This window comes from Corvus cornix, chromosome 3, assembly GCF_000738735.6.
Source record: "Corvus cornix cornix isolate S_Up_H32 chromosome 3, ASM73873v5, whole genome shotgun sequence".
Taxonomy (NCBI): Eukaryota; Metazoa; Chordata; class Aves; order Passeriformes; family Corvidae; genus Corvus; species Corvus cornix.
This window is the reverse complement of record NC_047056.1, coordinates 24,172,562-24,189,018: the sequence shown is the minus strand read 5'-3', so window position 1 is coordinate 24,189,018 and position 16,457 is coordinate 24,172,562. Positions and strand designations below refer to the sequence as shown.

The 16,457-nt window shown below is 40.6% G+C and overlaps 1 protein-coding gene across 7 annotated transcripts in view; it reads right to left on the bottom strand.

The window, feature by feature from the left end:
• Positions 1–5,319: 5,319 nt before the first annotated feature.
• Positions 5,320–16,457, bottom strand: part of EML4 (EMAP like 4) — a 149,301-nt gene continuing 138,163 nt past the window's right edge. For all 7 annotated transcript variants that reach the window (XM_039568470.1, XM_010393663.3, XM_039568468.1 and 4 more), the window contains 4 exons: positions 14,461–14,548; positions 13,100–13,198; positions 8,640–8,770; positions 5,320–8,163 (listed from right to left, as the gene is read on the bottom strand). In XM_039568470.1, the coding sequence (XP_039424404.1) occupies positions 7,699–8,163; positions 8,640–8,770; positions 13,100–13,198; positions 14,461–14,548 (783 nt within the window). In that variant the 3' untranslated portion in view covers positions 5,320–7,698. The remainder of the gene's footprint in view (positions 8,164–8,639; positions 8,771–13,099; positions 13,199–14,460; positions 14,549–16,457) is intronic.

Genomic DNA, 16,457 nt, shown 5'->3' with positions numbered 1-16,457 from the left:
ATGCAGATGCATCCAGCCTGAAACTCATAAGCCGATTCCCATGATTTCCAGCGAGACAAGTTTTCAATTCAGCAAAAAGCTGAACTGTCAGCTAAGCCATTTATGGCAGCTCTCCCCATCTGCAGCCCTTCCCCCCTGCACAGACCCTCCTTCTTCTGCTCTTTGCTGCACAGTTATGATCAGTTCCCACAGGGTGATTCTGGGGAGACAGTGCTTGCAGCGGGAGATATTATAATTGGCAATAATTCAGGCCATAGTTCCCCTTGGTCTTTTCTTACAGCACAGCTAAGCCAGAATTTCTATCATGCTATCTGTGACATTAAAATCTGTGACGTTGGTCAGGCTCCAAAGAGATGGGGGGAACTTAAGAATAAACTTTCCAGTCAAACCTGCGTCAGTCTTTGTGTCAATGTGTTCCTTCACTCATTTCCAGTCAAACAGATTTAAATCCATGGAAGAATGAAAGAAAAAAGTAATATCAAAGCAGTAAATGAGAAGGCTGCATACCAAACCCTCTTCTTCCCTTTCCGAGAAATTGATGGATTGCAATAGCCTGTGTGCTGCTGCTAAACTGCAAATACTCCAGGAGAAAGTAATCCAAGGAAGTGAAACTTCTGCAGGAACACCACTTACATTGGCAGTGATGAGGTATCATTTGGCAAAGCTCACCAAAACACCGTGACCTGGACAGTGCTCGGTGGAGCGGTGGGTGGGAGAGTCTGCACAGCCACCTCCTGCCACTCCCAAAGGGGTACACACCAGCCTGTGGACACAGCCAGCCCATGGAGCCTCCAACTGCAGCATCAGCACAGAGAAACATCACCTGGACAGCTGAAACCTTGGTCAAAAGTTCCAGAGACATGAGTCCTAGGCAAGCTGAAGCTGTTCCCCTCTCTCCTGTTAGGGAGAACGAATCTCATATAATTGCTGGAAATAACCTGGAAGGTTGTCCTGTTCTTAAGAGAGAAAAAACATTGTGAAACATTATGTGTAATTGAATGAAAAATCTATCAAAGCAAGAGATCTACTCAGGGAAAGACGTTTCAGAGGTACAACCCCAGGAAAGCCACTGAGAGAGCAATTTGGAAGATAATTACTCAAGCAGTTTGTGTGTTTTTGTCTTTTTCCCAAAAGAATTATTTAGTCTAATACAAAATACTCCAACATAAGCAGAACTTCTATGAACACCCCCACAAAACACAATGTAAGCAGATCCATATGGTCCTGGCAAAGGGTGGAATGGACATCTGTCCTGAAAAATCCGTCATAGGTATGCTTTTTTGAAAGTTTAAAATGCTTCACATCTGTTTCCTTCCCAGCTGGCAGAAAACCCATGGAACTGCAGACCTCCAGATTTGTGAATCAATCTAAAAATGCATTACAGCTTTTGACATAAGAAACCCAGCTTTACATGCTCAATTGACATTTCATTTTCCCTTTGCCAGACTTGGGGCAAATGGGATCCTTTCAGGAGCCCTGTTTATACAACAGCCATTTCACATTAGACAGTCGTGAAAATCTCTGTTTAGCATTAGCAGTGGAGGACACCTGTGTCTGGACAAGATGTTGACTCTCCCTCTGCTCTCAATTCTGTGTTGTCTGGTTCTTCAAGTAAAAATTCTAACAAACACAATGCTGAAAACAAGGTTTTCCACAGAAGTTCTGCCCAGGGTAGAGTCTGTAGCATCACTAGGAAAGAGAATGCCCACCCATAGATGGGTGCTGCCCATTCCCACCTCTGGACCAGAGGAAACGTAGCACAAGCATCTTTGGCATACAGTGGGCTACTCTGTGCACATGCTCCATAGCTCTGCTCCCTCCGCTTTTGCTGTCAGATGGAAAACCTTTTGCCTGCTTTGCTAAAGCCAAAAGCTTTGGCTATGATTTTGTTTGTTTGTGGGGTTTTTTGGCTTGTTTCCCTGAGCTATGAGGTGAGCCCCCAGGCCTCCCTGATGTAGCAACACCACCAGGTTTGTTCCAAGTTCCTTTTACTTAAGACATACATAGTTTTGTAAATTCCCAGTTCTATCATCAGTGTCCCCCCAACACCAGAGATACTCACCGAGAGAGTATGAAATGCCAGGGATTTTCATACTTACATCCTGGATAGTGTTTGAAGCTGTATCCATTGTTTGACATACACAGCTTAGGACTTTCCTCTTCTAGGATTTTCCTGTATGCAGCTATAGGTGCATAGGAGGGTGTGAGACTTAAAAAGGAAAAAATTATTGCCAGTGCAAGGACTGATCTCTGATAGAGCTGGGGGGGGAGAGGGAAAGGGGGACACACACACACACAGAGATGCTAAGTGTATTGACAAGAGTGCATTTAAAGGAAGCTGAGATAATTCTAAAGCAACATGAAAAGCAGATGTCACCTCTTGCTTGCAGCCTGGGAGGGCAGTGATGAGGGTGGAGCCTTGTGCTGTGTCAGAGAGGATTCAGAGCAAGGTCACACTGGCAACACAAGCAATGCACGACAGTAACACAGCACTGCTGAAACACCCGCAGAGGGGAACAGAGCAGATCAAGAGCTCTCTGGAGCACTTGTTGGGCTCACCAGACAAAAGCATGTTCTAGAAATAGTAACCAACCTAAAGGCACTTACCAAAAAATTAGGCTAGGACAAGGTAACTGACTATGATTCAGGCAGCCTCCAGGAACTTAGAGGAAGTTGGTTTCTTTTACAAGGAACCAACAAGTGTGGTGGTTATCTGAGCAAAGATAATGTGACCCACACAGAGCTACACAAGAGAGGCTGCTAACAAGGCATGGACCTTGCTGGCCCTGCCAGAGATCACTTGGTTGCTGAGAGCCGGGAAGTGTCCAGAGGTGCCCTTCTGAAAAGGATACTGGGCTGTAAAAATCACAAGGACATACATACCCCTTGGAGATGTAGACCATTTGTAGATTTTGGTTCCTTAGAAGAACTTTTTGGAAGGAAGCTGTTTTCTAGAATTGTTTGGTAAAACTAAAACCCAGCCAAAATCTCCATAAACTTGCTTCCTCAAAACCACCTTTTAACCATCCAGTACATCCAACAGAAGTGAAAGCTTTTGCAGGCTTTAGCACACAGACAAAACCTAGTGAGGGAAATTTGGCATGTGTGGTGAGGAACCAGTGTAGGAAACAGCTCTGGTAAAACCAGTTCCACCAGTGCCCCTCCTCTCCCAATCCTCTTGCCTTGCCATTCTGTTGGGAACGCTTTTTATTCCTGCTCCTAAATGGTCTTAATTGACTGTGAAGTCATCCACACCTCTCTTTCAAACCACAGAAAAAGAAAAAGGCCTAGAGCAGCCATATCCATTTGATGCTTGCATATGTGTATGTGCACACAAAGCCACACCATGCACGTTAAAGACATTAAAATGTGTACACAGGCCAGGGTTCTAAATGGTATAATCCTACTGTAAGCAGTTTTTCAGTCTCAGTTGATTAAAGTATTAGTACATAAAACATCTGTCAGAAATAAAGATTAGGCAATGGGCTCGGACTTGTTCAGGAGGAAAGCAAACATGCAGCACAAATATCACTCAAGGAAAATCCACCTCATGTAATATTAACCCTTCCACTGCCAAAAGCCCACATTTTATTGGCATGAGGCTGTGGAAATGACAATTTTTTGTTTGGTTGATTTGGCCAAGCCTAAATTTCACAAGGACATTCTACTTACTTCATCCTGATTCAACTGAAATTCTGCACTGAACTGAAGGAAACATAAAGGGACGTAACACATCTTATGTGGTGAAGCACAAAGCAGAAAATACAACATACTGCTCAGCATAGACTGTAATCAATATAGCAATCAAAATATAATTTTTGCTTCCTCATTTTCATGGACAAAATCAGAATCTATGTTTTCTAGGGATGATTTAAAAAAGAAAGAGGCTAGAACTTGACATGCATCATACATAAAAACTAGTTCTTGTTATTTATAATGAGAATTCCAGCAAGATCAAACCTAAGAAACTCATTGTTCATCACTACCCATCCACATCCCCAGTCTGTTCCTCACCTATCCTGAAACTTCCATTGGAAAAAAACCCCATATGGATATGTGGTCATATCCACAAAACCCAGTACCACATGACATGATTCACCCCCATAGGGACACAGACTGCAAGACTCCATAAGCAGGGCACTCCACAACTTTCCAGTATTTTACTACTACACTATACAAACATTTTAATGCAGACTTTGAATTAAAGTTTTCCATCATGTGAAATGGGATGTTGTTATAGCTTTACACCCTCAGTGGTGCTTCCACCCTGAACTTCATCTCCACAGAACAAATACCATCACTGCAGCTTCCTGAACTGACAGCAGCTGCTGCTGTCCCAGGTGACGAGAGTGAGGCTTGGAAGCCCTGTCCTGCCCACATCACATGAGAGGACTCAAAGACCAGCTTACCTACTCTTCAGGAAGACTCCTGCCTTACTGAGAATTCCAGGAGAAGAGGGAGAAAAAGCATCGAGCTGGAGAGAAAGGGAGCGGAGCGTACAAAAGCACAGCACTGCACAGCTACAGGCGTGCTGAGAACAGCACAGCAAGACCTTAGGACATCTGCTTGTTGCTCATGGTAGAACATTCTCCTGGCATCAGCATTCTCCTGACAGTTTGGTGGAAAAGAAGAGCCAAGGCTTCCAGACAGACTCAGGGTAGCAAGGATGGTTTTTGTTTGCCTTTCCTTTAAGTGAGGATAAACAGGAGGTATTTGTCTATCTTGCAGGTTTCTTCCTTCTGTACCTCACCCCTCTCTTTTGTGAAGGACAGAAACCAGATGCAAGAAATGCAAATGATGCAATGCTTTTGAAAAGACAGAATCTCTCACAAGGAATACATTCAGCATATTGTGACCTTCTGCATCTGCAGCTCAACAGAGACTATGAGGAACAGGGAAACATTGTGGCATTTAATACATTATGGCCAAAATAAGCTTGTACTTCCCTCATGACTTCCAGAAGAAAGCTTCTGGGCAGAACCCTGGAAGGCAGACTGCACTTTGCAGCAGGACAAAAACCTATTTGCAACACTCTGCCATCATCAATTAGCTACAGAAGGATAATGCCAGTAAGCTGTTCATTGAAAATGGAAAGGGGAAACATCATAGAATTTTTGAGACATAAACAAGAGTAATATTCAGGTCTGCCAACACATTCATGATGCTGAGTTAACTTAATTTTAGACAGCTTGGGAGGTTATCAAAAAGCACACGTTGAGAAAGTTCTTTCAAAATCACAGACCCAGACAGCAACTGTGATGACAGAATCCATTTTATGTGCAGAAGAAACCAGAACAGATATGGAGAAAGACACTGCAATATTTTATTTTGATTATTTTATTTTTTTTAATCTTCAAAGTTTTCTGCCTTGAGACAGGAATGCATGATAGATAGAAATGGCTCAAACATCTTCACATGAAACACTCTTAATCATAATTCATTCACAATTATTTTTCTAAAACATCTACAGTTACATAATCCCACCCATTTCCATCCATTATCACAGATTTAATTATTTGTTAAACAGTAGTTGCCAGCAATTGAAAGCTGTAAGGCTTTTTGCATATTAGTAGAGTCTTCTGAACTACACAAGAATATCACAACTCTAACTCTCACTTACATGGCAACCCCAGGTGACAGATGTTCCAAAGAGAAATGTGTCGCTTATGTGGAGTTCATAAAAATGACAGAGAGCTCTCTGTGCCTCGTTAGCTCTACTATCCTCTCTCCTTTACTAAGATTATTTTCTAAACCTACAGCATATTCCTCATTTGTAACCAAGAACTTTGATGAGCTGATGAACTTTATCTTCCACTGCTGCTATTTGGCAAATTTGCAAGTCAGGCATACTAGAGCTCTCCAGTAAAACTCTTTGTACAGAGCACAGTTTAAACAGATGGGTTGCTTGGAATCCATATCTCCCTCCATCTGAAGGGAACTACTTTGAGGTTCTCTGGAACTGTTGTAAACAAGAGGATATTTTTTTTCTATATATATATGTGTGTGTATATATATATTTATATATTTTATATATAAATGTTCTAAATGTCCTTTGGGAGTCCATTTGTTTTTGTCTTTCCAAATGATGACTAAATACCTGATCTGTAGCATTTCTCCTGAGAAGATACTAGTAAGGGAATGACAGTTTTGATGCACTTTGGAATGGCACAATCACGTAAACGCTTGCACAATTAAGACTTATGAACTCATCCAAAGTTTCTAAACATGATATTCTAACTAAGAACTAAAATACCAGCACAATGCAGCAAGTTAAAAAAGAAAATTCTATGTAATCAAAATATAAACAAGTACATAGGAAATGGATATCTGCCAGTAAATCTATATCTTTTTTAAAGTAGGAAATGTATGCACTTAAGAAAAAAATGTAGCTATCTGACAAACTTCGTAAAAAAAGTACTTTCCAAATGCATAACAAATGCCAAGATATCCCGTAACTGGCCAGGTATAGCCACATGAGAGCTGCATGGCTTAGAGCAACCCGGGCAGGGGTGGGTGGGGTGGGGTGGAAATCAAATCACAAAAACAATAGATCAGCAAGTCTAGGGAAAACAAAAAAATCACATCATCATCATCTAAATTACTGTATGCTTATATCACAATTGCTAAAGGAGATGGGAAAAAACAGAAAGTAAAGATTGCAGTTTAATGATTCTTAAGAATTACCTCTAAAAATTCAGAAGAAAAAAATTATCAACTTACTAATTCTAAGCACCAATTTAATAATTTAAGTTAACTGTATTTATATTTTTCATACTAGGGATGGAGCAAGTTCTGCTTGAAGGCTTAAAGTTTAACTCTGGAGCCCATCTGACTTCTGTGTTCTTGTCATGCTTCCTCTGCTGTTCACATCAAAGTCACTGTACAGATTCTCTCAAGTTTCCAACTCTCTAGGCAAGCAATTCTTTGAAGAGACAATTATGTCCTACAGTTTAAGTCAACTTTCAGGTCATGAAAAGTGAAACACCAGTATTTGGTTAGTCTGCTACTAAAGAGTCTGTGAAAATGGAATAGCCGACACCGTTCCTCGACAGGATTTGCCTTAGAACTAGCAGCACCCAGGGCAGACCAACTTTGAACACATCCAGACTCCAGGAGGAATTAGTAGTGTTAGAAAATTGCATATGTGTTAGATCAAGAAGGCATCGCCATACATGTGGCATTGTTACATTACTTTTCCTCTATTTTTCTCAAGAAAAAACAAAGGAAAACAGCCCTACAAAGAACTTTTTGGTTGGTTTTTTCATTCTGTTTGTCTTTGCACCTGGAAAAAGCAGCACAGTGCTTCCCAGCTGGAACAGCTCAGCGCTCCCCATGAGCTCGGTTCTTCTAGAAAGCACTTTCACATAGTTAAGGTGGTCTACTTCAGCTAATTCTCAGAGCTAACCTTTTTTCCAGTATGTATTTCATGCCACTTCCTGACAGCAATTTCAGAACTGAAATCGAAATGGATCTATGGTAATGTCCACTACTAACTGCGACCAGATCTTGCTACAGACCATCAAGCCAGGCCCTTGGGATGGTTCCACACATTGAACTGAAGCTCAGACTAAAAATCTCACTGAAACTCAAAATCTGGAGTGGTCATGAATCTCAGCTACTCTTCCCTATTTGAACCCTCGCCCTTGTAATGAAAGCACGCACACCAAGGGAAAAGAACAACTGCCTGAGCTGGGAGCATTAAGACACCAGTGAGTTATCCTGCTGCTCTTCCGTGAGCGTGGACTCGCTGTGCTCCTCGCTCAGCTCGTTGGAGGGCTCCTCGTAGCTCGGCTCGGCGGGATCCAGACTGCTCCCCTCGCTGTGCTCCTCGCTGTGCTCCTCGCTGGCCTCCGCAGACTGCTCCAAGTTGCTTTCCAAGGAAGCCGGAGAGCTGCCAGTTACGCTTTCATTTTGGTTCATTTCGTTAAAAGGCTGTGGGAGGTGTGCAGGAGACTGCACAGCGTTTTCACTGGCAGGGATGGGCACTTTGGTGGCACCAATATCCAGGACAATGTCATTTGGTGGCAGAGTTACCTTCTCCACAAGTTTCCACTGAATTATACTCATGTCTTTCCCTCCAGTTGAAATCAAGTGACCGTCGCTGTGAGTGAAGCTGACATTTGTCACATGACTACTGTGAGCACTGTATTTGTGACTCGGGGCCTATTGAAAACAAGCAGAAAGATAAATCACATGTTGACTAGAAGAGATCCACGATACGGAAATTTAAAACTACTAATACTATTGCTTAGCCCTTCCAAGAGAGATCTTAGCTCACAAAAGAGTAAAGAATTATATTTATATTAGATTTTTCACCACAATACTTCCTCTCCTCTTTGCAACTTGGAACAGATTTAGATCTTTATAGAGAAAGTAATGGACTTAACACTAAGGCCAGCAGAGACAAAGCATCAGGCCTCCTCTCCAGAATTTAAGGATAACTATTGACACTTCACTGTTAGGTATATTGTTTTATATTTATATTGTTCTACACTTTCTATTTTATATGTAAAATTAATGGGGGTTCTTGGATATAAAAGGAGTATTTGCCTGCCAGGTTCCAAAAACAATTGTGCTGGAAGCATGGAAAGCTTCAGGCAGTGTAAACAAGCACCTGGACTAGACTGATCTAGACTTACCTTTGGCTTGGAACAGGGATACTGAAAGAGATGGACCTTACAAAAATCATCAGCAACTGCTATCACTTTTCGGTTATGGGATCTGACAAGGGCGTTTATGTCTGTCCCATCTGATCCTTCAGGCCAAACTCCTAGAAAGGAGTACAGCAGATATTCAGTAATGGTGGTTTTGGAAACAAATCAACGGGTAATTCATGAACAAAAATAAAACCTATAAAGCTGTGAGAAAAGGCAAGATGAACAAAAGGTAAGACAGAAATTCTGCTAGAAAATGGAATTAAATGCATTAAATGTCATTAATATTTTGTTAGTCTAATGCTGCTTCCCCCACCTTGTTCTCCCAAATCCTGAGTTTCAGCCAGGATAATATCTTGAGCTTAAGATATGTTTCCTGTTCAAAACCTCAGTCTTGTTTAAACCTTATCTTAAGATTAAGTTCGCTGCTTAAACTGGTAACTCTTGATACTGTCATTCATGCACAGACATTTTAAAAGCAGCAGTGATGCTGAAGCATGGGACAAACCCAGGTACTGCACATTATGGTTCTACTGGTTTCTTCTCTGGTTTAATTCATTTCACTTCTTATATTTTAAATCTTAGTATTTGTGTAACTCAAAGAAGACAACTGATTGATGATACTCTGCAAAGAAACCCAGTCCATGCAAGTTTCATAGATGTAAGTGTTGTCAAGTGCTTAAGTACAATTCAGTCTGGTTTTAAATTAAAAGAATGACACAGATACGTCTAGACAAAAGAATAACAATGTTTGCTAGATGAAAAACACTGATCAAATTTGGGATAGGGGAGACTCTTAACAAAATTTTTTTAATAAAACATAAAGACCTTAGAGAGTCCCATAACAAAACAGACAATTCACATCTGGAAGGAAAGCTGAACAAAAGGTAAGCAAGGGATTTTAAGATATTAATTTATGCCAAAGGTACCATGTTTTTAAGCTCAGACTTGGGTTTCTGATTAGGTCTAGGAGTTAGGAGGAGTTTTCCCCTCTCATTTTTCACCCTCGCCCTTAAAAACCCAATCGACCAAGAGGGATGTTGAGTATCAGATATGAAAATATCTTTTTCCTCCCTTACAGCCACTGACTTCAGTAAAATAAAAACCATATGCTGTCTACTGTTTTATACAGCACAAAAAGCCAGCTCAGAATTGCCTTATCTTCTTGTTTTTAAGCAAAATGGCAAATAGCATTTAACTTTAAAGCTGTTTTTTCCCATTCTTCAGTGGGTGGAGTAAGAACTTTATTTTCTCTGAAGAATAACAAAGGCAAAATTGTTGTTAAACTTATTACAACGCCAGTAAGATGCACTGTCAGTAATTTACTACATAAAGATTTGAAGTGCTAAGGAAAGTATTCAGAAACATTTTAGTGTTCTCACATCAGTGAAATTAAAGTGAAAAAGATATACTATTTAAGAATTTTCAAGTAGTTCAACATGAATGAATTTTACCTTTCCTCATTCATTCTATATATGAAGTACTGTCATCATGTGGGAGTAATAAATGCCTGAAGTTTCAGCTACCACCTTAGGCAGACTCTGACAAAGAACTATGCAATTTCCTCTTATTTTTAATTTCCTCTTCTTTTTAATTTAAGATTAAAAGGACTAATATTCAAGATTGAAGCTTTTATTAAGCATCTTTTATGTTCACAAAATCCTTTAGCAGCTCCAAAGGTAAGGCAACCTTTTGTCATGACAGCAGGATTTGCTTTCAACGCATCAGGCAAACAAGAAAAAAATCCAAGACATTAATATGGCTGAGTCTTGAGTTCTTAATATAACTGCAAAAGTTCTTAATAACTGTAAAAATAACAAAACCCCAAAAATAATAGGACTTTATTATAAGGCACGAAAGCAGCACTTCAATTTTAATAAATTCTGCTAGACAGCAGTAAGCCTCTCAAAAGAATCTGTTCAGACAAAACTGTGGGAAATGTGCAGCAAACCAGAGAGTAACTTCAAGTGTTTGGGGTGCAGAGTGCTGACACTGCTGAGCCAATAGTAATAGCAGCTGCCAAAAGGAGGGATGCTATGCTCATCCAAACCACACTCTTCCATCCTCTTCCTTCTGCTGACAACAGCACGATGCCTGGTCCTATGGCACGCTACCCACAGAGCTGAATTGTGGAACACATACCCCCCACCAAAGCCCAGATCCCACAAACTTAACCCTCTCTCTTGAATATCAGTGAGCAGCCCCTGGCTTGCCTGGATCCCTGAGCCAGCTGACCCTTGGGTCAAAGCCAGACTAGCAAATACCTGATAGGTTGGCTTAGCTGCACTGTCTGATTTAATGGGAAAATACTTCCCTTCGTCTGAGGCAAAACCGTAATTTTAAGATTCTGCAAAGGGTGTCAGACTAACAGACAGTACAAAATTAGGGCGTGATGAATCTTGGCTAGGAAGTTTAAATATATTCTGTTCTGCCCAGAATACCATCACACTATCAACTTTATCTACTTTATTCCCAGGTCCTCCAGCACACTGAAGATTTTGAGACCAGTTGAGACTAATTAAAAACTTAATTCAGAGTGGTTAAAGTTTGTATTAATCCAAAAGAGAATGCACACAGGATCAGGAAACTTACCCACTTTCTAAAAGCAAAAAGTAAAATGGGTTTTCAAAACAGTGGTTATGGGAGCTGTTCAAGCTCAGCCTGGCCCCAGTCAGTAATAGCAGCTTCTATCTAACAGCTGTTAAAAAGACAAAGCCAGTGGTCTAGATGTGAAACCAAACTCTTTCTGCACTCCCACATCTCACCTTCTCATGTCAGGAGTAAAGGACACTTCTGGGAAAGCCCAGGGATTCTGCTCTACCACCAAATGTAGTGGTAAAAGTTCAGCTGTAACAGAGTGTGCTACCTCCATGTTTCTGATAGATTTAAGTACTCTGCAAAAGACTGTAAAATGTTTCAGCTCCAAGCCTATTCCAGAAGGAATATGCAGTCCTTACAAAGTGTTTTCCTTGCCCCCATAGAAGTACATCATATTAGCATCAGTTTTGCTTTTCAGTTTCTGTGGCATCTCCTGAATCTTCTGATACTCCATTTTAAAAAAGGCTTTTGTGCTGCACTATTATTTCAGTCACAGTAGCAAAGCCAGTGAAGAAATGACTGCTGTGGTCCAATTCCTTGTTAGCCTAGGCTAACATGAACAGAGCATCAGGAGGATACACCCACCCACCTTCTACTTCACCCAGACACACTGAATAAAAACACCTACAAATACACAGTCTGGTTCACAGTTCTCAGGCTAATGGAAGCCAATATTTTCATCAAACTAGCAATAAGCAACAGTACTCAGCTCCAGAAAGAGCATGCTCATGTTTATTTCTGCTACCTACCAAGCTCCAAAGAACTCAGAAATATTTATGCAGTCTATCAACTAGCCAGCTTCCTTCTCTGATCCCTTTATTTTTCCTACTCTGTCTCAAATCTTTGGTATCCAAAAAGGAAATCATGTCTGGTTATTAAGCAACAAATGCCCTCCACCCAACCAGTACGCCACACAAGTGTGCCAGTGTTAGCCCTCACACCAACTTCAATCCTTGCCCTTGAACATGCACGAGAGGGGTCAGAAGCTACAGAAAGGATTCACACTTCACTAATTTTCTTCTACCCTACATGTAAACTGGTATACAAAGTTGAACTCCTAGTAGCTGTGAAGAGAAGATTTGTAGACCTAATCCTCACCTCTAAAGGATTTGCTAATTCACTTGCTTTTGGTATTTCCATCAACATGAAGAACAGAGGCAGGTGCCTAATCTCAGTGGTGGAAGAGATGTTCAGCACCCTGCTCACACAACTTCACTGGGAGGCTGAACCTTACTTTTAAACCCCTCACAGAGGGGGTCCTCATTTATGGCCAACAAAGCTGCCTTCAGCAAAAGCAATTTGAACTGTTTTGCCACAGTCTAAAACAATACTATTAAAACCAGATCTGTCAGCTTTTTAAATTGTGTTTGTACATTTTAAAAATAAACTACTAGGTAAAAAACTGTTTAAAGCATTTTTACTCTTTACGAACAGAGTATATTACTCACCTTTGACTACAGGTATCAAAGTGCTGTCATGATTTTAAGTTATGAACTATAACCTACACTCATGCACTCTTGCTCCTATCCCCAAACAAGGTAAGCAAAAGAGAATGCACATGTGCCATAAAAGCTTTTTGCTTCAGCTCCTCCAACACTGGTAGCCAAAAATGACTGTGGGAGACTCAATCCCCAAACTTCAAGAACTAAACAGAAATCAATTGTACATTGTCTATAGAACACTTGGTGCACTTTATCACAGACAAATATTGTGGTCAGTCACTTTGGTCTGTGATCTCAGCACCATCCCTTAATAATCATTAACAGTATACTTCTAATGACAAACTGAAGCAAACAAACACAACAGCATAGCGTTAGTAGCTTAAAAGTAAGTTAAACAGTGCTTACCAAACACCTGGAAGCCTAGCACACAAGTGTACGTTGTCCAATCTATATCCTTACAGTCAGAACGATTCCTGATTAGCTTACAGCCACTTGGAATGTCCCCTATAAAAAAAAAGTGAATGATGAGTTATGCAATGCAAAATTTTATTTACATATGTGCTCTTTGAAGAGATGCTAATGGAGAAAAGAAATGCATCTTAAATCCAACCTGGAATTACATTGTAGGAGCGAAGACAGACCAGCACTCTTTTATCAAACTCCAGATACTTGAAGCTTTACTTGGTTTTTACGAGTCATATTTACTTCTCATTTCCTTCTTCTGATAGCATAACCTCAAAAACACTTCCCTGCAATTTAAGTACTCTGCTACTAACTCTACAAAATGCTTTAATAGAGTCTTTAATATAATAATTTCTTCTTCCTACCAGCTCCACTGATGTGCTAAAATTCAATAAATCATTCAGGAAGCTGTGCTTTTAAAACAGTGAGCAACTACTGCCAGAGAAGCCTTAGAGTACTTTTCAACTTTTAACTAGAAAAGGAAAGGTTGTCTTGCAATACACCAAGCCAGTAATAATGGGTCATGGTTCTTTCCTTCCCTACACATGAAATTATAAGCACCAACAGTTCCTTTTGATAGACTACACTATCTAGATTTGAAACCTAAGTTTTTACAGGCAGAAAAACCATGTTAAGGTGACAGACATTTAAACTGCTGGCTATTCTTGCCTGTACAGGGAAAATACTACAATCCTCTTGGATCTAGTTAAAGCCATAGGAAGACAAGAGCAAAAAAACAATTTAAAAGCAGACTGACATGCACTACTCAGGTTGAACTTCTGGCATAACCACTATGTGTTATATTCATATTTTCACATATTAAAAAAAGACAAACACAAAAACATTATTACCACTAACTCATTAAACTCATTACTGCTTTTCTTAGTTTCCACCACCACCAGCCAAGACAAAGTTTCAAACAAGAAACCCCAGAAGAGAACTGTGGCACAGGCCCACTGATTTTATTCCCCCAAAATAACTGGTATTGTTGACACTAATTAGACAACTGTATATATTATTTTCAATCTACAGAACTTTTGGCCAACATCAACCCGTAGAGCCACTTGTTCTGTAAATTCTATGCTGTTAAACTGATTTATGACCTTGTAAAGAAGTAAGCTATATTTGGCATTGCCATTAGGTAATACACAGCTCTGAATAACATCAAGATATCAGGTTACACAAGTTCAAATCAGTCCCTTTGTCAGTAAGCATTTTGTACAGTCGTGATCAAACACACTTTTCTAAATACTCTGACAGCTAATACATATTTCTGTTTCCAGTGTACTTAATTTCATACTTACAGTATAGTATTTCATAGTCTCCTGAGTTTGACATTATATACTTGTTGTCCGGGGACCAGTCAAGGTGTGTAATATAGCTGGAATGTCCCTGAAGAAGAATACAGTAACACCAGTGTGAAACACTTGATTTTTAAGTGAAGCAGAAGTTGCCCCCACAGATGGGACAGCTAACAGCAAAAAAAAATCACCTTCCCACCAACTCCAGGTCTGCTGCAGTTCACTTGTGCTCCTTTAAAGGCTCCTTACTCACAGTGCCACACTGGCTAACAGCTAAACAAAGGCAGGCTGGGCATCGTGCCTCTGCCACACTCCCTTGTAAATCCCAGCCCTCCTGGACTCCAGAATGATTTACTCCTAGAAGGCATGATGCTAAACTATGGATGGACTCCAGTTTATACTGGAATTAGGAACATAAGACATTGCTGCTAATTGAGAAAAGCAAGTAACTTGCACAGGATCAGCTTTAGATCCTAACAAAGAAGTGACAGATAGGACTTTTTTTTTCTCTATCCATTTAAAACAACTTCCATTAAATGCACACTCAGGCAAATAACCCTTGCTCATCCTAAAACCTTAGGATACCTTGGTTAACAACCACCATGCAGAAGTACAAGATCAGGGACTGGTGTTACAAGAATACACTTCAAAGCTTGGTGAAAGTTTCTGCTGTGCTTATTACACTGCAACATGTTAGCACCGGCTTTGAAAGGTGTCTGTCCTATAGGCACTGGGTCATCTATATTAAGAATTAAAACCCTTTGGTCTAGTTGTTTAGTTATCACCATCAAGAGCACACTGAGGGTTAAACACCCCGCTTTGGTTTTGAGGAAGATGATAAATGCAGCTGGACAGAGTATTTTTTCTGTGCCCAGAAGTTTTTTGAAGGAAGTAAGAGTAATAATAATAGTAATAATCAAGCTATGAAAGGCTCCAGAGAAGCCACAAATTGATAAAAGGTAGACATCATGTGTAGGGAATTAGTAAAAGTAATGTCCATGTCACTCTTCCACCCTTCTGTTTCTTCTCACTGCTCCTTTTCCCCTTGCAAGATCATCCATTTTCTCCACTTCAGTCATTCTGCCAGGCAACCAACTGCCACTTTCTTGACTGACAGGTGTCAATCCACGGCCTTCCCTCAGTGGGCATTATGAACAAGGTGTCCCTCAACCCCCACAGGGTCTCTTGGCCCAGCCTGCAGTAGCCACGCCAGGGCCATGCAGAAGCTCTGCCCTGGCTGCTGTGCCACACACCATGCCAACTTCTTCCTCAGAGAACTCTAAGAGATCCTGATTGCTTCCAGAATTACATGGAGAAATACACCCCTGCCCCATCTCCCCAGGCCCAGATACTCTGTGAGAGACTGCAAAAACATTTAGGAGAAAAACTGCCCTTTATGATTTGTTTACTTATGAGGTAGCCTCTGCCTCAAGCAGAGGAATTGTGTATTGACATAACTGGTTTGCAGTCAAGGGTGACACACGTGATACTGACATGCAAACATGGTATTAAAAAAAAGAAGTGCACAATTGGCTAGGATTTTCCTCTCCCCCCCTTATTTTCCAAGCCTTCCAATTTGCAATCGAACTCCAACATGGAAAAGAATTGGTCAGTCATTTACTAAATCCTGCCAGACATTTGGCAGCTGTTAAAATTCCTGGGGGCGGCAGTGGGGGGAAGGAACAAAGCAATTGCCCAGGGGGCTCCAGGCTGCAAAATCCCTTCAGGCAAGTGATCACCATATGATGAACTGGAACACAACATTGTTATCATATTTTCAGTAGGAGGATCCCGTTTTCTATTAAAATCTTTCTTTGGCAGCTGCCCACCAATAAGGCAACATTTTAGTCTCTCCTTTTCTGTACCTTTATATACAATGAATGCAATTATTCATATTATCACCAGCTAAGAAAACTATCTGACTAAATGGAAACTCTTTCCTCCATTGGCAGTGTTTATCTGCTTCAGACTTCAGTGCTGCGAAGTTCAAAATGCCTACA